The following is a 22,058-nucleotide window of genomic DNA, read 5'->3' as shown; positions in this document are numbered from 1 at the left end:
AACATTCCCTATTCCATGCCTCATTCTGTACTCCAAGCTATAAATTCAATATTTCGCATTACTTGACTCTACAGTGTGCGGTTCCTTTCTGTATGCTGTTCCACATTGTCCCTTTCTGTATGCTGCGTTTGTAAATTCCCTAGTCCACACTGTCCCATTTTTTATGCTGTGTTTGCACATACGTAAAGCCAAAAAGTATACACACACACATACCGGTATATATATTAGTATAAAAGTACCACATATAGTATAAGTATTTTCCCCAAGCTAAACATTTCCACTACATCCCTGGGGTTTATATATTTGCGTTTGCAGATTTTAGCTTTCAGTGCTTGTATGTCCTATTATTCATTATATAAATCTGTGATAACAAATTTCTATAAATTATAACGTTTCCACTCCATGGTCAATGCAATTTGCTTTTGTACAACCCCTTTCCAAAAGACATTACCACACAAACGTTTTCTCCACCCTTTTATTAAATTAAAACAAAAAGGCTATAATATCTGTTAAAATGCATGACAAATAAGATAATAAAACTTTTTTTTCTTCAATGTGGACACATCACAAAATAAAAAAGAATATATATATTTACAATATATCTTCAAATTTGGTCACTTTTACATTAGATATTAACAGTTCGAAAATTGTGTGGCAAAATGACCTACTCTGTGTGTAATGTGAAGTGCACATTTGAGGGTTATTTTTTGTGTTTTGGCTACCTACAGTGCACAGATATCTGGTGCTCTAAGGTTTATTGCATCCTATGTTCTTTATTTATATACAATATGGCTCAAATCAGAACACAAAGTTACCAGCCATGTCTTAAAACATACTATTCAGTGCAACACATTTTCAGTCCTTTGAGCACTATATATTTTACAATAAGCACACGTTTTATGAAATGTGAGTTTTTTTTTCTTATTTAAATATATAGATCTATTAAAATCTAACTTTAAAACACTGCTACACTTCTTAAAGCAGCAAGTACCTCACTACCTGTTTTCTAGTCTATCAGGTCTATTATTTTTCCACAAGCTCACATTCGGCCAGCGGCGCCAGCTTCAATCTGCAGTAATTATTCCTTCATTGAAAAAAAATCCACGAATTTGCAGATGAACAGACTTGGCAACCTCCAGTTGTGCTTCAAAAAATAATATATTTGTGGTTTTTTTTTCCTTTAGTAAGTGCAAAGCAAACATCTTGTGCAGCTACATTGGTCCAAGGATTAGAAATGTAACCATGATCAGCGTTCCAGGCTGTAGGTTTTGGTGCTTCAATCACCAGTTTCATCCCCTGCTTTTTCTGGTATGACTTCCAGGCTTCTTCTAGGTTTGGAGACCTCTGTGCTTCCGGCGGTTGCCTTGTTTAGTCCACATGATAAAGCAGCATAGTGAATTTGCTTCAGGTTCTCGGTGGTTTCAGTTTTGGCATACTTGAGAAGATCCGCTTGTCCCTGCAGGATTAAACAGAAAAATCGGAATTAGATTTAGAGGATAATGTTTGAAACATAGGATAATGCTTTGCTTACAGAAAAGTCATATTTTCAAGCCGCTTATCGTAGTGTGGGTTGCAGCATGCTGAACAGTCCAGTCCAGAATTATTTTTCCTGGTTACCCATATAATTTCTTTTTGGGGTTTTCCCTGACAAAATGAGTGACATAATATGCATGGACAGGTTTCTGCATAGCAAACAGAAGGCATGGGTGTCCAAACTTTCTAAAGAAAGGGCCAGTTTATTGTCCTTCAGTCCCGAACAGTGACCAGTGGGACTGGACATTTTTCTTGGCATCAGTGGGAGTAAACATTGCCACTTTTGGTATTAGGGGGAGGAGCAGTGCCCCATCTCTGGTATCATTGGGAGGACTAGTGCCCCATTGTTTTTGCCAGTTGGCAGAATAGTGTCTTGTATCAGCAGGAAGAACAGGGCCGGGTAAAGGCGAGGAAAGGGCCGCAGTTTGGAGACCACTGGCCTAATACAAAGGGCTGCCATTACATCACGTTCCTGACTGTCAAAGCACTACATTGGTTCTGTACATCTGTAACAGAATTGCTGGCACATGAGGGGAACAGTAAATCTACTTTTCTAGTTGAACTGATGTAAATTAAGTGAACTCTCTTATTTCTCTCCCAGACTCCGTGGGGTCGATTTAATAAAACCGGAGAGTGCATAATCTGCTGCAGCTCTGCAAGCAAACCAACCTCCATTGTTTTGTCAAAGCTTAATTGAACAAGCTGAAGGTAAAAACCATGCACAGCTGCACCAGATTTTGCACTTTAAAGTTTTAGTAAATCAATCCCAGTGTCCCTTGTGTTGCTATGACATTTATTTTTTTAAATTCGTTTTATACCAAGGCTAGCCAGTCAATAGGGGTAGGAGAGTCTGGCATAGACAACTGATCTAGAAGGGCAAAAAATATAAATCTGGATGTGACCAATGGACCCAAGACTGTATCAGGGTTAAAATGTGTATAAAATAGCTCCAGACAGAACCAATAACAGAAGCAATTTGTATAAACAGTGGTTTCACACTAAGGATCATGAAGATTGCTGATCTTCTCTCCTAGTTATTATTATACAGGATCTATATAGCGCCGACAGTTTGCACAGTGCTTTACAATATTAGGGCAGACAGTACAGTTACAATATAATTCAATAGGGGAGGAACCAATGGGCCCTGCTCGTTAGAGCTTACAATCTAGAAGGGAGGGCCAAGTGATACAAAAGGTAATAACTGTGTGTGTGTGTGTGTGGGGGGGGGGGGGCTGATGAAGAAAACGAAAGTACAGTTGTTGGGTGGAGGCTGGATAGGCTTCTCTGAAAAGAAACATTTTCAGGGAATGCCTAAAGGTGGATAGAGTTTTAGATTGTCGGACAGATTGGGGTAGGGAATTCCAAAGGATGGGAGAGGCTCATGAGAAGTCCTGGGTGCGAGTATGGGAGGAGGTGACGAGGGAGCTAGAGAGCAGGAGGTCTTGGGAGGAACAAAGTGAACGATTTGGTCGGTATCCACCCAGTGATGGAAAGAAAGTCCAAGAGGCTCATGGAAATGCATGTATTTATACCCATACTCCATTTGTTATTCTGTATACAGTAATTTGTCACCTTGGATAAACACTAGGAGATAATAGCAATAACATTAAAGTGGTTGTAAACCTCATATGCATCAGTTCTCAAATACATGCACCATTCTATAGTTTGTTCTGTAAAAATCCAAAGCGCTGTATTTTCACCTCTGTGCCCATCACAGCTTTCTGAAAATCTCTGGTCCATGGGCATGTCTATGGACAGGAGCTCGGCAAGGCAGGGTCGTGACATCACAGGCCCCACCTCCCAGCTGTACACTCACACACTAGTACGGGCTTAGCAGCGCGTATGGTGCTGGAAGTGTTCACGCACGTCACGGCCTGCAGGGAGGTGGGGCCAGTGATGTCACCACTCTAGCGCCTGCGGAACAGAGATTTTCAGAGAGCTGCGACAGGCACAGAGGTGAAAATAATGAGGCAATAGTGGATTCTTACAGTAAAAGCTATAAAATAGTGTGTGTATTCGAGAACTGATGCATATGAGGTTTACAACCACTTGAAACTAAACACACTTTTTACTTAAGCTGGGGCAGCAAGAGACATGCACCCTTCACTCCTGCTTGTGCAGGAGTCTTCTCTGTATGGTCTGTCAATCAAAGGAGAAGGGGCGGAGCAACACCTTTCATTTTCATGTGGTGTTGTTTTTTCAGGAGCTAAGCGGGGAGTATTACAGATGACAGGCTGATTGTTTCCCTGCCAGGCTGTGGCACAAATGAGTTGTGCTGCTTTGCTAAGTTAGCTAAAATGTTCAGTTTACTTTTTGTTATCTGGGTTTACAACTACTTCAAATAAAAGGTGTGTAATGTTCTATCTAGATAGGGTCATGTAATGTGTCATTTTATTTGACCATGGCAAACAACAGGCATTCACGCATTTCTATATATAGAGAGAAATATTTATCATGAACTTCTAGATTGTAAGCTTTAATGAGAAGGGACCTCCGATTCCTCCTGTATTGAATTGTACTGCCCTCGTGTTGTAAAGCACTGCGCAAACGTTCGGCGCTATATTAAATCCTGTATTATAATAATAATTTCCAGAACGTGTCAATTCAAGGTAAAAGATGAAGCCATAGTAGCTAACTAACTGAACTTTTTACAAACAAATGTCTCATCTGCATAAAAAGATAAATGATTAAAAAAAATGAAAAAAAAAACATAAAAACGGCACAAAATGTTAAGCATTGGCCTTGTATATGGACCTTTCCAGAGTATACATATTCAAGGCAGAATTCCAACAAAAAAAAATTAAAAACACAGTTGGCATTAAAGACAACATATTTGTAGTTGTGTACAGCTGCTCTTCACATGTCACAGATAGGGATGAGCTCCGGCGTGTTTGCACACTCCACGTGCAGAGCACGCCAGGAAGTCGGCATGGCGCTGCGCTAATCACAGGCAGGGAGACATTGTCCCGATGCGTGGCTGCAGAGATCTGGAAACTGCCTGTGATTAGCGCAGAGCAGTGCCGACTTCCTGGCGGGCTCTGCACATGGAATGTGCGAACACGCCGGAGCTCATCCCTAGTCACAGACCCCTCCTCTTTACTCCCATTTTCTGTATGCTACCTAAACACCTGCACCTTCAGCTCACCTTGCCTAAAAGCATGTTAGATTGACAGCAATGTCCAATGCACTTAAAGCGGTAGTAACCCGCAAAAAAAAAAAAAATGGTTCCCTGCAGGATAATAGCATAATGTGCTAGTATGTATCGTATTACATACTAGCACATTAAAAAAAAGACTTAAAAACAAAGCCCCTGGAAGAAGTCATTGTTGAGACGAAACGGCGTAGGGAGGAGCGGCGTGCTGACGTCACCACGAATCGTACCGCGCTGTCTACCCGGAAGGACGAGCGGACAGTAGAGCCGGCCGGCTATTATAATACACGCACTGTTTTAACTGCATAACTGTAAGTGCATTACTTTTATCATTAAAACAATTTTTTTAATGATAAAAGTAAGAAAATAAAAGTAAGAAAATAAAAGTAAGATAAAAGAAAAGAAAATAAAGATTTTAGGTACTACCACTCTTAGTATTTTTTTTATTTATTTTGCAACAACTTCCCGCTGCCAGAATGCAATACCACCTCAAATGTGTGGATAGGGCATTCGATTTATATATATTATTTTCATTCAAGAAAAATGATGAATGTATGGGTTGCCTTAGCATTTGTGAAAATTACAGATTCAAAGTTAAACGTGTGCATAAATTACACACACAAATAAAAACCATAACATTTCAACCATCTGTACATCACTTAACAGGATATCAGTAGTAAACATGAGCTTGTTGGATCATCTAAAAACAGACAGACATACGTTCTCTATCCATGCAGCTTGAGCGTTATCAAATGTCACACCTGACAAGGTGCAAGATTAGAACATCCGGAAAAAATGAAAGCGACGCTTCAGAAATGACATTTTTCCAGATAATCATTTTTTAAGTGGTAAGCCAAGATACTGAATGGAACTACAAAACACCAGCTGTGCTTCCAATGATTATTTAAAGTTAACCTGCCTAAACATAAATATGGGTGTTGCCAATGCAAGCTGTCAATTGTAGCGTCACTAATTAGTGGGCCACTGACCACAAACAATTATGTAGCCAAATGCCTTGTACACTAGAGCCCGGATTCACAAAGCACTTACGCTGACGTATCTCCAGATACGCCACGTAAGTGCAAATATGCGCCGTCGTATCTGTGTGCCGGGCCCACATACTAAGATACACCTAAAAACAGGCTTCATCCCACCGACGTAACTTGCCTACGCCGGCGTAGAGTGGGCGCATATTTACGCTGGACGCATTTGGCGCTCCCATTGATTTTCCATTAAAATATGCAAATGAGGGAGATACGGCGAATTCACGAACATACGTGCGCCCGACGCAAGTGCGCGCAAGTTATGCGTACGTCGTAAAGTTATGCCCCATAAAGGAGGTGTAACTCAGCAGCATCCATGCAAAGGGCTGCACCAGGGAACAGAAGCCGACGTATTTTACGTAGGACGTGAATATGGCTGAGCATAGGTTACGTTCACGCCGTAGGCAGTGATCCGACATATCTTAGGGAGTAGTTCCGACGTGATTCTGAGCATGCGCACTGGGATGCGTCCACGGGACGGCGCATGCGCACTGGGATGCGTCCACGGGACGGCGCATGCGCCGTTCCTTATACGTATCTGTCTGGCGCTCGGCCCATCATTTGCATGGGGTCACTACATGCAGAATCCCCCACCCACAGCAACTTTACAGCCCAGCACTGCATCTTCCTTCAAGTTCCCCAAAGCTCAGCCGAGGATTTAACTACAGAGACTACAGTGGCTATGGAGTAGCTAGGAATTTTGACAGAAGAGAAAAATAATATCATTAAATGGTTTCTTCTCTTTGAGCAGACACAAAATATTTGTTCTTCTAAGGACACTAGCAAAAAATCAAAAAGACATGCTTGGGAGTGGGTGGGGTTTACTGGGCTGTCCTTACAGCTTTGCTTGCCAGTATTCCTCTGTAGGTGGCAGTAAACCCAGTGGTATAAGGAGGGATGTGCATAAGGTGGTACCACCGGTCCTCCTTTACGGGGGGGGCCCGGGACTTAGGCAGCAGGGTGAATTGGATGTGGACAGAGAGGGTGATCAGCATGAGGCAATTACCAGAACCATTGCCCCTGTTTGACTCTTCCTGCAGCAGGTGAAAGCTGGCTTCTTCTCCCTCCCGTTAGGCTAGGTTCACATCACGATTTTAACATCCGATAAACGGACCGTTAAATCGGATGGAATCGTATCTGACAAAATCGTATGAAAATCGTATGAAAATCGGACAGTCATCCGATTTAGTACGATTTAGATTGACCACAATATAAAAAAAAGATCGGACACGATTTTAATTGCCCCAATTCTTCAAAATGCAGAGTGGAGGAAGGGTCTGTTTAATATGTTATATTTACCAGCCCCTTCCTTTCCTGAATGCATAATAAGTGATTGGTATCAACCATTACTATGTTCATTCATAACTAAAGCATTGGCTGTATGGGGCCCCGTGTCAGCTTGTCTCTATGGGGCCTTGTGGTTTCAAATAGCAGCCAATTGTACAATTAATATATATTTTTAATATTAATAAATAAATAAATAGGATGAGTGGTTGTGTTGGTGCAGCCATTGCATCTCCACAGATTTGAATTGGCTGCCTGGACAAGGCACCTGGAAACTTTAGGCGCAAATACACACGGCCCAATCAAGGGCCACAGGTACCAGCATGAATGAGACCCAAGCTTTATCTTTCCTTGCTTACTCTCACCTTTCCTTCTCCCGATGCTGTACAAGAATTGGAGAGATGTAATTGGTCTTTTAAACAATAATTACAGTATTATTGCTGTACAGTGTGACACGGGGTTCTGCTAAAGAAATGCAGAGGGAAGGTATATAGTGACCTCCTTCCACTTATTGTCTGCTATGTCAAATGACACATTGGAGACTCCTTGTGGTATCTGCTCTATGCTTTTATGGTGGCTAGTTAGGATGCCTCAGTTCTCATTAAACCAGAAAAACAGACAAGTTTTAATTCAAAGCAGACCTGGTGAAAGACCTTACTGAGGCATATAATTGACATTTCACTCTACACTGGGACCCTGCAAGGTTCAGACAGCTATTCTTGTTCTCTCATTAATTATGCCACTGTTACTGCTATTTGCGGGAACAAAAAATACAAAGACATGCTGTAGGAATTCTAAGAAAGTAATAACAATGCAATCGATTACGGCAGGCTGCAGGAAGCAGCGGTACCAATATGGGATACATTATCCAGAATACCTGGAGTGGCAGCATTCACCACATCTCTTTGTAATGCAGAGCATTGTAGTGTCAATTTACAAAGCTGCTCATTATTTACTATGTTATTATCTTCTCATCGGGTGGAAAAATGTAATTGAAATTCAAAAATGTAAATGTAAAATTTACAAAAATATATACTTAAACGATTGTAAAATCTTCATGTGTTTGTATGAAATTAACATTTAAAGTGGTAGTAAACTACAACAATAAAAAAATAAAAAAATAATGTGGGCCCCTGAGCGGTTTAAGGCCTGATTCACACCGTGTTCCATAGGAAATCATGTTTCCTATGTCCCCGGGCCGACCCTGGACCACTTGTGGAAGGGATCAACACAGCGTGGGCGATGGGTTAAACAGGGAGGCAGCGGGCCCAGTTGGCCACTGCACCGATGGTAGCCGAGATCTTATGTCAGCCACAGCTAGATGACCGTAGCTCTAGGGCCCTGAACTCTAAATGTATGCATAATGTCATAATCTATTCTGTTTCCACATGCTTCTCCTTCTATTATTATTGTTGGACAGAGAAAATGTTTGTCACTATTACAGGGGAGTTCCAGCCTTTTCATGTTTATCAAAAGTCAGCAGCTACAAAAAGTGTAGCTGCTGACTTTTAATAAACAGACACTTACCTGCTGCACGGTCCAGTGATGCGGCCGCCCAGAGCATCGCTCCTTTCAGCGTGGGCATCATTGACGATGGAACTACTTTGGGAGACATTGTTTTAGTTTTTTTAATAAAGGAATTGTAAAAAACTGTCAGTTTTTATTTCTTTTTTTACACTTTTTTGGGTGAATGAGTAGGGGTAAAATGTACCCCATACTCAAATCGCATGGGTGGGGGGGATGAGATCTGGGGGTCCCCTTGTTAAAGCCCCCTGCCTGCAGTCCCCCACAACCACCAGTTAGGGCTGTGGGGAAGAGGCCCTTGTTGGGGGGCTGCTTTAGGCCCCTGCCCTAAAGTAGCCCCCCCATGTTGCGGGCATGTGGGTGGGTATGGTTAAGGAGGGGGAGGGGCTCGCTTGCTAATCCCCACCCTTTTCCTTTCCTGGCCAGCCAGGCTGCATTCTCGGATAAGGGCCTGGTGTGGATTTTGGGAGGAAGCCACACCATTTAAAAAAAAAAATATTTGGCACGGGGGTTCTCTTCAGAAACCATACCAGTCCTAAGGTAGTGATGACCTGACTTGAACGCAACTTCCATTAAAGTCTATAGGCACAAGTTGGAAAGAAGTCGCCTTGAAGTAGTACAGAAACCTTTTCTAAAGTCAGAGCAACTTTAGTAGTTCTAATTAAGACAGCATTGACTAAAATGGGATTTCACATGTCACGCGACTTGGGGTCTCACGTCCTATTCCAAGTCATGTCAGTGTGAACCGAGTCTAAAAATGTCACTTTTACAGAAATCCATTAACAGTCTACATTCACCTGCACTAGCTACAATTCACTAAGATTAGAAGACTTTAAAAGGAAAAAAATAAAAATTACTGGTCGAAAAATAAGCCATAATCCAAAAAACAATTATCAACAAACAGATCAGTATGTTCTGTATTTGCTATCTATTTTATTTGGTTTCATTCAAATGGCTGAACTTTATCAGCAATCTACAATAGGATCAGATAGAGTTCACTGCTCAACCACATTAAAAAAAATATTATATTTACAGCACGTCCACGTTTAGCCAAGTGGAAGACTGAATCCTTGAACAAGTAGGTTTTGCAAGCTTAAAACAATAATAATAATAATAATAATAATAATAATAATAATAATTTGATACTGTGACCCCAAATCAAGTATATTATAGGAGAAGATAAAATGCTTATATGGCTAAACCTCTCCTGGGTTCACATGCATGTTGCATATCTATTATTGATTACCAGAGAAAAATGTTAGGTAGTACCAAACAGCATTATGACATACAATTTAAGAGGGCCTTTCAACTTAAAAAAATAAATAAAATAATAACTTTAGCTCATTGCATCCACTCCCCCCCCCCCCCATATTATAAAAATGCTAACATTTAAAATGTTTCTCAATACCTTTGTTAAACTCATCCACTGTCCTGCCTCCTGCTAGGTGATGTCAGAGTATCCTGGACGGCCTGCAGCCTCCAAGGTTATCCACGTCATGTAATCCAAAGAGGGCATTAACTCCAAGCTATTGCGAGATTTACCCATTCTTGATTTAGCTTGTGTAATTGTTACCTTAGTGTCATAATGTCCATGGATGTTGCCATGGTATTGACAATGTCAGTGGATGTGCATGTTATGATGCTAGATCTCGGAGCATGCATGTGCAGCTAGATCTCGAAGAACGCATGAGCTTGGCTTTTTAAAGTGATATTCAACCTCTTAGTTAGTTGTGTGGTCCAGGGGATGCAAGGGCACAGCCATTGGTGCAAAAGGATGTGTTTGAAAATCTTTACAAGCGTGCCAATCCATTTGTATGGTGGTTATCACTTATGCACAGTATATACAAACACATTCATTGCGTGATTTATGTGGAAGTTATTAGGATTAATCACTGGACTTTTCACACTATATATTGAGAGGACAATAATTGAACATGAATACTGGTTTTATATATAGATTTGTTTGCCAATAAGATATTTTCATTTACCAGACAGGGAGTGGAGATCTAGGGGTGGCAGAATCTAGAGCAGGAGTGCACAACCTTTTGATGAGCAAGGGCCACTTAAGCAACTTGGTAACTGGTTGTGGGCCACAATGAGTGGAGTGGGCAGATGACAGGTCCATGTCCACTCTGCATATGCAAAGCAGACAAAGACACAGCCCGGTCTACTCTATGGGCCCTCTGATCGAATCTGCCCAGATAGAAGGAGACTAGGGTTGAGCGAACCCAAACTGTAAAGTTCGGGTTCGGTACGGACTTTGGGTTTTTCCCGAACCCGAATAATTGAAAAAAGTTTGGGTCCGGGAAAAAAAAAATGCGTGGAGGTCCCCGCAAATTCAATAACCAGACCCTTTAGGTCTGGTATGGATATTAAGGGGAACCCCGCCATCAATTTAAAAAAAAATGATGTGCGGTTCCCCCTAAATATCCATAACCAGACCCGTTATCCGAGCACGTTGACCTGGCCGGCCGCAGAAAAGAGGGGGGGACAGAGTGCGGCCCCCCCCTCTCTCCTGAACCGCACCAGGCCACATGCCCTCAACATGGGGAGGATGTCCCCATGTTGATGGGGACAAGGGTCTCATCCCCACAACCCTTGCCCGGTGGTTGTGGGGGTATGCGGGCGGGAGGTTTATCAGAATCTGGAAGAGCCCTTTAACAAAGGGGACCCCCAGATCCTGACCCCCCCTGTGTGAAATGGTAATGGGGTACACTGTACTCCTACCATTTCACGAAGGAAGTGTAAAGTCTTGTAAAAAAAAAAATACACTGACACCGTAGAATAAAGTCCTTTATTAATTAAAAAAAAAAAACTCCAGCGGTGATAATCCACTCGTTCCCGGCTTCCTGCGTTGTCCTGATCCTGCGACGGCTGCGGGTGATCTCCAGCGATGAGAAGATCCTGCGTCGGGTGATCTCCGCTCCAGTGATGAGAAGATCCATCATCCAGCGCAGCAGCATCCCCGACCTCCTCTCACCGCTGGACACAGCCCAGCGAATGACGCGCTGCAGCTGTGACATTACTTATATAGAGGAGGCAGGGCCACCCGTCACGTGACCCCGCACCCTCTGACGTACCCTCTGCTACGTCACTGGGTAAGCCCAGGGTCTTTCCTCTTCCTGGGCTTCCCCAGTGACGTAGCAGAGAGTACGTCAGAGGGGGCGGGGTCACGTGACGGGTGGCCCTGCCTCCTCTATATAAGTAATGTCACAGCTTCAGCCGCTCATTCGCTGGGCTATGTTCAGCAGTGAGAGGAGGTCGGGGATGCTGCTGCGCTGGATGGATGGATCTTCTCATCGCTGAAGTGGAGATCACCCGCAGCCGTCGCAGGATCAGGACAACGTTGAAGCAGGAAGCCGGGAACTAGTGGATTTTCACCGCTGGAGTTTTTTTCTTTTTTTTTTATTAATAAAGGACTTTATTCTACGGTGTCAGTGTGTTTTTTTTTTTACAAGACTTTACACTTCCTTCGTGAAATGGTAGGGGTACAATGTACCCCATTACCATTTCACACAGGGGGGGGTCAGGATCTGGGGGTCCCCTTTGTTAAAGGGGTCTTCCAGATTCTGATAAAACTCCCGCCCGCATACCCCCACAACCACCGGGCAAGGGTTGTGGGGATGAGACCCTTGTCCCCATCAACATGGGGACATCCTCCCCATGTTGAGGGCATGTGGCCTGGTGCGGTTCAGGAGAGGGGGGGGGCCGCACTCTGTCCCCCCTCTTTTCTGCGGCCGGCCTGGTCAACGTGCTCGGAAAACGGGTCTGGTTATGGACATTTAGGGGGAATCGCACGTCATTTTTGTTTTAAATTGACGGCGGGGTTCCCCTGAATATCCATACCAGGCCTGAAGGGTCTGGTTATGGATATTTAGGGGGAACCGCACGTCATTTTTTTAAAAAATTGACGGCGGGGTTCCCCTTAATATCCATACCAGACCTAAAGGGTCTGGTTATTGAATTTGCGGGGACCTCCGCGCATTTTTTTTCCTAAAAGTCTGTGTCCCATTGACTACAATGGGGTTCGGGGTTCCCGAACCCCATTGACTACAATGGGGTTCGGGGTTCCCGAACCCCATTGACTACAATGGGGTTCGGGGTTCCCGAACCCAAACTTTTTTTTTAAAGTTCGGCTTCGGACCCAAACCCGAACATCCAGGTGTCCGCTCAACTCTAAAGGGGACAGATTCCCCCCCTCCTTTTTTTTAGCAGATTAGATTGGAGGGAGGTAGGGGTAAATAGCCACAGGTCCGTTTACATCTGTAAATGTAAGGAAAAAAATACTGTGCTGTCCCAGTGTGTATAGGAAGAACAAAATAAAAATGGTGATGTGCAACAGCTGCCACAACTAAATATGCAAGATACACGCACTAAAACAATATGGAAAAAATATAGCTGCGCTGCAATGCACTAGTAATTCCACGCTTCCGTGATCGCCGGTGATCGGCTAGAAGCAGCTGTGGTCACATCTGAGCACCGGCATTTCCCACTCGTGAGACACACTAAGGAGCTCTAACATGGAGGAGATAGGAGACTCTTTGCTGTTTACCACTGAGAGACCCTGGGCGGGGTTAAATAACCACAGGCTGTTGTGATCTCCTGACAAGAAATCCTTTGAAGTCGGTAAGGAGATTTGATATACAGGGAGTGCAGAATTATTAGGCAAGTTGTATTTTTGAGGATTAATTTTATTATTGAACAACAACCATGTTCTCAATGAACCCAAAAAACTCATTAATATCAAAGCTGAATATTTTTGGAAGTAGTTTTTAGTTTGTTTTTAGTTTTAGCTATTTTAGGGTGATATCTGTGTGTGCAGGTGATTATTACTGTGCATAATTATTAGGCAACTTAACAAAAAAAAAATATATACCCATTTCAATTATTTATTTTTACCAGTGAAACCAATATAACATCTCAACATTCACAAATATACATTTCTGACATTCAAAAACAAAACAAAAACAAATCAGTGACCAATATAGCCACCTTTCTTTGCAAGGACACTCAAAAGCCTGCCATCCATGGATTCTGTCAGTGTTTTGATCTGTTCACCATCAACATTGCGTGCAGCAGCAACCGCAGCCTCCCAGACACTGTTCAGAGAGGTGTACTGTTTTCCCTCCTTGTAAATCTCACATTTGATGATGGACCACAGGTTCTCAATGGGGTTCAGATCAGGTGAACAAGGAGGCCATGTCATTAGTTTTTCTTCTTTTATACCCTTTCTTGCCAGCCACGCTGTGGAGTACTTGGACGCGTGTGATGGAGCATTGTCCTGCATGAAAATCATGTTTTTCTTGAAGGATGCAGACTTGTTCCTGTACCACTGCTTGAAGAAGGTGTCTTCCAGAAACTGGCAGTAGGACTGGGAGTTGAGCTTGACTCCATCCTCAACCCGAAAAGGCCCCACAAGCTCATCTTTGATGATACCAGCCCAAACCAGTACTCCACCACCACCTTGCTGGCGTCTGAGTCGGACTGGAGCTCTCTGCCCTTTACCAATCCAGCCACGGGCCCATCCATCTGGCCCATCAAGACTCACTCTCATTTCATCAGTCCATAAAACCTTAGAAAAATCAGTCTTGAGATATTTCTTGGCCCGGTCTCGACGTGTCAGCTTGTGTGTCTTGTACAGTGGTGGTCGTATTTCAGCCTTTCTTACCTTGGCCATGTCTCTGAGTATTGCACACCTTGTGCTTTTGGGCACTCCAGTGATGTTGCAGCTCTGAAATATGGCCAAACTGGTGGCAAGTGGCATCTTGGCAGCTTCACGCTTGACTTTTCTCAGTTCATGGGCAGTTATTTTGCGCCTTGGTTTTTCCACACGCTTCTTGCGACCCCGTTGACTATTTTGAATGAAACGCTTGATTGTTCGATGATCACGCTTCAGAAGCTTTGCAATTTTAAGAGTGCTGCATCCCTCTGCAAGATATCTCACTATTTTTGACTTTTCAGAGTCTGTCAAGTCCTTCTTTTGACCCATTTTGCCAAAGGAAAGGAAGTTGACTAATAATTATGCACACCTGATATAGGGTGTTGATGTCATTAGACCACACACCTTCTCATTACAGAGATGCACATCACCTAATATGCTTAATTGGTAGTAGGCTTTCGAGCCTATACAGCTTGGAGTAAGACAACATGCATAAAGAGGATGATGTGGTCAAAATACTCATTTGCCTAATAATTCTGCACTCCCTGTAAGAGGTGGAGGATCCCTTTCTTTAACTTCTTGACACTTCTTCTTGGGTGTCAATCTGTTTGAAGTCACCGATAACCAACTTGCAGAAAGGATCGTCATTTTGCATAGTGATATCTTGGAACATCATCCACTGTTACATTTATTGATTCTTTATATATTTTTTTCATTTATGTTTTTTTTTTTTTTTTTCTTTCACCTTTGCTTGTGAATTACTAGTGCATTGCAGCGCAGCTATATTTTTTCCATTCCGTTTACATCAGTGGCTCCATAGAGGTGAACAAGGGTTCTGATTGGGTTGGACCGATCGTGTCAAAGGAGCTCAAGACTGCTTTCACACCGATGGTTTACCCATACCAAGGGTGCAGCACAGTGCTCCTGTGGCTTTCCTACGGGTTAGCTACACTTTGCCATAGACTTCTATCATATCCTGCAGGTGCAGTTCACTTTCTGAAAGTGTACCAAACCCGCAGGTAATAACAGAAGTCTATGGCTCAGTGCAGGTAACCCACAGGTGCACTGCGCTGCACCTGCGGATGAGTTTGAAAGCAGCGCACGAACCACGGCAGAACAGATATGCCCATATACACACTGTGCTTTTAGTGATAAACTTACCTTTAACAGTCTTCCATTCAGATATCGCCGGCTGTTGCTGTCCCAAGCAGAGTGCATTTGGTATCACTTCACCTGTGACAGGAGCGGATGATATACAGGAAGCATCGGCTTATGCGGCTCTGCAGCCGCTAGCTTCCTCTACCCCCGGCTTCAATCACAACACTCATGCTCTGGGATGGTGGGTCGACAACCCACGATCATGGCTTGCCAACTCGCCATCCTAGAGCAGGAGGTCACGGGCCACATCCGAGGGCTCCGTGGGCCACATGGGGGTCAAACTGTGCAAACCCACCTAGAACTGCCTAAAAACTAGCACATAGACCTTCAGGACTATTAGTTTGCTTCTGTTTCTAATATAAACATAATAGTTTTAAAATGTGTTAAGGTTTTTTTACTGCCGTAACTAAAACAAAGAAATAGAAGTCAACCAGCAGCACAAAAAGAGCTAATAAATTATTTTTAATAAACATAATATTTAGTATTCTCTGCGCAGCAGTGGGAAGCATTTACATTTAATAGTAAGTGTTTGCCAGAACTCTTTGATTACAAGAATGAAGTAGGCCAGAAGGACAGAGTAGTAATCCATCCAATGATGAACACAGCTCAGGACCATATGGTTAGTCTGGGATGAAATGTGCAGGGAATACAGTTGTGATTCAAACAAGAATGATGTGGCAGATTTACAAGCGGATATCTACCTTTAGTATTGTAATGTTCCATGTAAAGCTCTCCACAGCCTTAAACATCTTCCTTTCTTTCAAACCTTCTTTAGCCCCGATGGAGTTGAGATTCTCGTGGAATTCCATGGCTGTAAAAAAAGTTACAATTTATATGAGAAAATGGTCGTTTTTCATGTGTCATTTCTGTAATCCCTGTAGCTTTTCTCCCTCTTTTTTCAAGAAGTCATCCTCTTATCTAATCTGAACTTCATTAGGAAATAGAGAAGATTCAAGGTATTAAGAGGAAAGCAGATTGCAGAAAAGATTTCGAAACAGAAAAACTAAAAACCTAGGATTGGATTTATTACATTTTCCAAAAGAGTAAAAAAAAAAAAAAAAAAGAGTATTATAAGTTATAATGACAAACAAACATAGGACAAAAAAAAAATAGTGATTTTTTTTTTTTTTTAAACTGGAAACCCTTAATACTATCCGCCAAACATGCCATTATGTGGGCTCCAGCTCTTCTCTTGGATTGTGCGTTTATTTTACATTACATCAAAAGCAGCAGGGGGACCAATACTTCATGGTCTATTTGCTTATGCTGCTTTTGCTGTAATAGAAATACAGTTAAATACAGTAATTTTAAATGCAGTTAAAACTCAGAAGCTCTTGGGGTCAGAGTTTCTGGGCTGTCCTGTACAGACCTTGCCATCACTCTATAACACTGGCTGCAAAGTTGCAAGAAAGGGTTATGCCTTCAATATTACCATCTGTTCACCTCAGTGTTCTAATAAGAAAAGCTGCAGGCTTTGCATCCATTTACATCTGTAAGTAACTGAATATATTTCACCAACGATTAAACTCTTACTGTAAAAAATAAAAATAAAATCTGCAATATGGCTTCAAGCATATGCATACATATGGACAAAGCAGAAAGCCAATCAAATAAACAGGGAATGGGAATTCAGAAAATAATTTACTGGAATAAAAAGTACTGTTGCAAGCAAGAGAATTTTTTTAAGACTGCTTGCAAGTTATTTTTTACACCGAATGAGCTTTGTAACTATTTTATATGATGTATACTTTTTTTATAATTTTATATTTTTCTTTAAAACCTGCAAGGATGTTTTGTATGCACCGACGAGTCTCAATATTCTGAGCATTGAACTTTATCTGAAAAAGCGATAAAACTATTGCCTGTGTGAGCCAAAACTATACTATATTAATAGAATTGGTTGCAGGGAACTACAACACTCCCGTGAATGTGTTCACAGAAATAAAAAGAAAAAAGAAAAGAAATACATAAAAATAAAAAAAGTCTTATTTGCAATACATAAGAATATTGTTCATTTCAGAATATACTAGCACCCTTGTGAATTATTATTAAACTTGTACAACTTGTATTAATCAACACTTATACAAGTGTTCGTATCCTTTACGGTCTGTCATGCTTTTGTCCTCCAATCTGTAACAGCATGCTTGTATTTAGCAGACAAATATTTTAATGGGCTGCCCAAAGTATTCAGTGGTTGGCCTTCTCACTTCCTTTTCCATGTTTTGTGTCAGCAATTGTTGCCAGATCAGATATGCAGCCTGCATGTAATATGTGGCACGTGTTTAGACAAGATCTCTAAATGTAGTGCAGATGCTCGTTGAAAAACAACTTTAATCTTTTCAACTTCAGGTCCAGAAACATTACTTTTCTATTACATTAGGAATGCACTCAAACCATCTTCTTTTAGGCTTATAATAATATATGTAATTATTAATGAAAAAACATCCTACTACAGCATTTAAATAGCATGGTCTTCAAATATGAAAATCCGTGGCATTAAAGTAAATGTAAACCCTAACTAAACAACATAAGTTTGCAATTTGTTTTAATAATTTTTGTTTTTATGTTCTTTTTATCCTTTGTGGATTCTCGGTGCTGCTTATCCTCTACAGCAGTGGTCATCAACCCTGTCCTCAGGGCCCACTAACAGGCCAGGTTTTATGCATTACCTTGGGGAGATGCAGACTAGAATACTGCAATCACTGAGCAGCAAATGATATCACCTGTGATGTATTTCAGTTATCTTGCAAACCTGGCCTGTTAGTGGGTCCTGAGGACAGGGTTGATGACCACTGCAGTCTACAGCCTTTGTCCAACGACTTCCGGTCACCATAATGTACAACAAAATCCAGAGATATCTGCATGGCATTTCGTTAAGGGGGTTTTCTGGTGGTGAAAACAGTGGAACATGCCTGCGTAAAGTGTGCAAAAATGTGCACTTGTCTTCATCAGTAGTCTGCATGACCACCAGGTATAATTTTAGCAAAACCTGCAAATTGAAAAGTATTGAAAAAGTCTTCAGACATTGCAATAGCATGGTAAATTCCATCTCAGTTCAAAGGTCTCCCTCCTCTCATCCCTTCCTCACACCCATTCATCAATTATTAAAATAATAACTAGTCTGTTGTCTGTGCCCCTCACTGGCACAACTTCCAGAAGTGACAACCCATGGATCCAGCTATGCAGTCCATGCCCACACCAACTTTTCACCTCTTTGTGACATCATCACATTGATTTGCATAAAAGATGACTTGTGACCCAGCATGCCATGTGAGCTCAGATTTAAGTACGTAAAAAGGGCTTTAGATTTTGTAAGCTAACCCATGTATTTGTTGGGGCTAGTCTAGTCTAGTGTCTAGACTAAAAGCATATGTGAGATTTGAGAGACCAAGTTTTCATAAACTTGAGTGAAGCATTTGGGCATACATTGCCAGAATTTAGTTAGTCTCAGCACCCACAAGTCAGAGGTCTTGGCGTACAGCCGCGGGCAGTAGCCTGTATACATCAATACCAGGCTGACATACGCCGTGGCTGTACACCTGTAATCTCACATCTGAATGGTTACACACATACAGGAATAGATGAATAGCCCTGGGTGCTGTGCCTGAGCCCCAAGTGGATCTAGATGTTTAAGGTATCAGATCTGTAAGCCCTTGCTGACCATAGAAGGCATCCTTCTCTAAATCTTCTCTCAATCATCTAGGTTAGATTTTTATAGACCATCAGTTTTTTATTTAGCGAAAGATGTTAAAAAGATCAAACAAAAAGTTGTTTGACAGATGTCTGGATGCACCTTTAGTGTACCGTATTTATCGGCGTATACCGCGCACTTTTTTGCCCTGAAAAACAGGGCAAAATCGTGGGTGCGCGCTATACGCCTATACCCGCGCTTTGTTCGAACCACTGCGCCGACATATACCGAGCGCAGTACACTCGGGTATAGTCGGGCAGGCTCGGCTCCTCTCGCGGTCACGTCGTGTGTGTCCTGTACGTCGTTTACGCGAGAGAAGCCGAGCCCGCCCGACTATACACGAGTGTACTCCGCTCGGTATATGTCGGCGCAGTGGTTCGAACAGAGTGCGGGAAGCGGGGATCGAGCGGGGATGGCCGCAGAAGGACGCCGGATTGGACGAGGCCGCCGATGGACGCGCTGGACGACGGGCAGGATGCGATGGACGACGGGTTAAATTTAAAGCTAGTTGGCTTTTTTTAACCGATGGTTAAATAACCTATGGGGCCCACACACAATCGGTTTTGACCGATGAAAATGGTCCATCAGACCGTTGTCCTCTGTTTAACCTATTGTGTGTACGAGGCCGAAGGCATTCCTCTGTGTCCCATGATGTATGAAAAAGAAATACCTGATATTCACACAAGCTAGGCGATTGAACTGGGTGGGTCCAGCCCTGCTTACAGCAGACCACTAATATTGTTTGCTGTTATGCCCATTTTACATTTTGAAGCTTGTTTCGTGAACTTTACTCAGTGGGCACACAAGCAAAGCTGTTATCCATGTTGCAAGCAATGGTGTACTGTAACAAAATTACAGGGCAGAAAATGGTGTGGCTGCTGAAAAGACACTGCAGTCTATGGAGGGAAGAAAGTCACGCAGAATACAGAAAATTGTGCTGGAGTTGGATTAGATTACCTAAATCTTGTTTGTTTTCAATGTTGCCTTTGCCTGATCTCCTATTTTACAAAAAAAGGCATGAAAATATGATTTTCTTTTTCTGACAATACAATTGCATACTCTCGGTTGACCCCTATAATCAAGCTCAGACACACTTTAGAATAAAAATACATTGTACCATTAATCCTATTTAAACCCCTATATTTTAAGCAGAACTTCAGTCAAAAACATATTTCTTGTTATTGTAGTGGGGGCATCTGTCATGTTTTTAATGCTGTGTGCCTTCTTTGCTAGAGTAAACCTCTCTTATCCACATGCTCTGGTGATGTCCACAGCTTCATCGTTACTGGAAAAAAATATTTATTACCTTAAATTCACTATGCTCTACTGAGAGAATAGGAATGCCCAAACTTGCACTACTGGGAATAATTCCGGATGGAACGTTACCAGCAATGATGCATACTATGTGGATAAGATCTTTATATTTAGCATGTAAAGTTATTTTACAAAAATGGTCACATGCTGATATTCCAACCCATAAACAATGGGTTGAGAAACTTAATTATATACTTAAAAGAGAAAAATTGACATACAAGCATAGAGATACACTCCAAAGATTTGGTAAAATATGGTCATGTTGGATAGATAGTAATCAATTATATGATGGAGTACCTAGTGGAGAGGAGTGAGGCAGAGGAGATAGATGGGAGCAATGAAAAGAAGTAGAGGAGTGAGGAGTAAAAGAAAGAAAAAATAGTGCGTAAAATACATTTTGATAATTTGATGCTGAAGAGAGGAAGGCTCTATAGTTTAATGATTGGTATTTGTGGCAAACAACTTGATGTGTAAAATGTATTTATGTCTTTATTATATGCCAAGTCACTTTAGTCCGAGAGGTGCAAGGTTTGTCTGTTGTGTGCGTTTTTCTATTTTTTATATAATTCATGGATTTCATTTGATACATTTGTATGTATGTATAATAATAATAAAAAAATTATTTGATTAAAAAAAAACATAACTATTGCACGGAGCTAATTCTAAATAATTACAATAGAAATTAATGAACTCCTAGCTAAAGATTTGTAAAATGCATGTAAAACCAATATTCAAGAGATAAAATAATGTTAATACATTTTCAAATAATTACTAATGAGAATAGAAATAAAACATGCCAACAAAGTGCAAAAAGTGCCAACTACAATAAATGATCAAAACAATTATGACAAGTGAATATTTGTGCATTTGCCGTTGTCCACAGAAACAGTGATTTCAAATATATGTAATAAGTGTAGCGATGTTCAGTTAAAAAAACTTCAAAAAAAAGTGGGTTGGTTTTGAGTGGACTAAACAGTTTTTTTTTAAATATTACCTTATGATAAAAACATAAAAAGAATAACATTTAAAAAAAAATTAATCTATGGTTAATATTGAAAATTTTGTATTAGCAATCTTTATGTACCATTTGAATCCAGCGGGTTTAGCTCAAGGCTAATTTCCCTTTTTATATAAAGTTGCTAGAAGTGTGTCAAATGATGGACGCAGCCTCAGTGTCATGGATGCAATACATATTGAATAAATATGAAATATATACCGTATTTATCGGCGTATACCGCGCACTATTTTGCCCTGAAAATCAGGGCAAAATCGTGGGTGCGCAGTATACGCCGATACCCGATTTCCCGCCATGAGTTTGAATACTGCGCCCGCATATAGCGAGCGCAGTACACTCGTGAATCTTCGGCCAGTCTCGGCGCCTCTCGTACTGACGTCCTGACGTCCTGAGCGTACAGGACGTCAGTGCGAGAGGCGCCCGAGCCTGCCCGAAGATTCACGAGTGTACTGCGCTCGCTATATGCAGGCGCAGTATTCAAAGTCGTGGCGGGAAACGAGCGGGAGGACGCCGCCGAAGGACGCCGGACCCGCCGAAGATGGACACCGGACCCGCCGAAGATGGACACCGGACCCGCCGAAGATGGACACCGGACCCGCCGAAGATGGACACCGGACCCGCCGAAGATGGACGCCCGACCCGCCGAAGATGGACGCCCGACCCACCGAAGAGGACACCCGACGAGG

At 42.0% G+C, this 22,058-nt stretch overlaps 1 protein-coding gene across 1 annotated transcript in view; it reads right to left on the bottom strand.

The window, feature by feature from the left end:
• Positions 1-461: 461 nt before the first annotated feature.
• The window catches only part of PLCL2 (phospholipase C like 2), a 252,138-nt gene continuing 230,541 nt past the window's right edge, over positions 462-22,058 (bottom strand). Inside the window, exons 6-7 of the mRNA XM_040352956.1 lie at positions 16,054-16,163; positions 462-1,456 (exon numbers count right to left, since the gene is read on the bottom strand). Of these exons, the coding sequence (XP_040208890.1) occupies positions 1,277-1,456; positions 16,054-16,163 (290 nt within the window). The 3' untranslated portion in view covers positions 462-1,276. The remainder of the gene's footprint in view (positions 1,457-16,053; positions 16,164-22,058) is intronic.

Source organism: Rana temporaria, chromosome 5, assembly GCF_905171775.1.
Source record: "Rana temporaria chromosome 5, aRanTem1.1, whole genome shotgun sequence".
In the NCBI taxonomy this organism is placed as follows: domain Eukaryota; kingdom Metazoa; phylum Chordata; class Amphibia; order Anura; family Ranidae; genus Rana; species Rana temporaria.
This window is presented reverse-complemented; position numbering and strand designations above follow the sequence as displayed.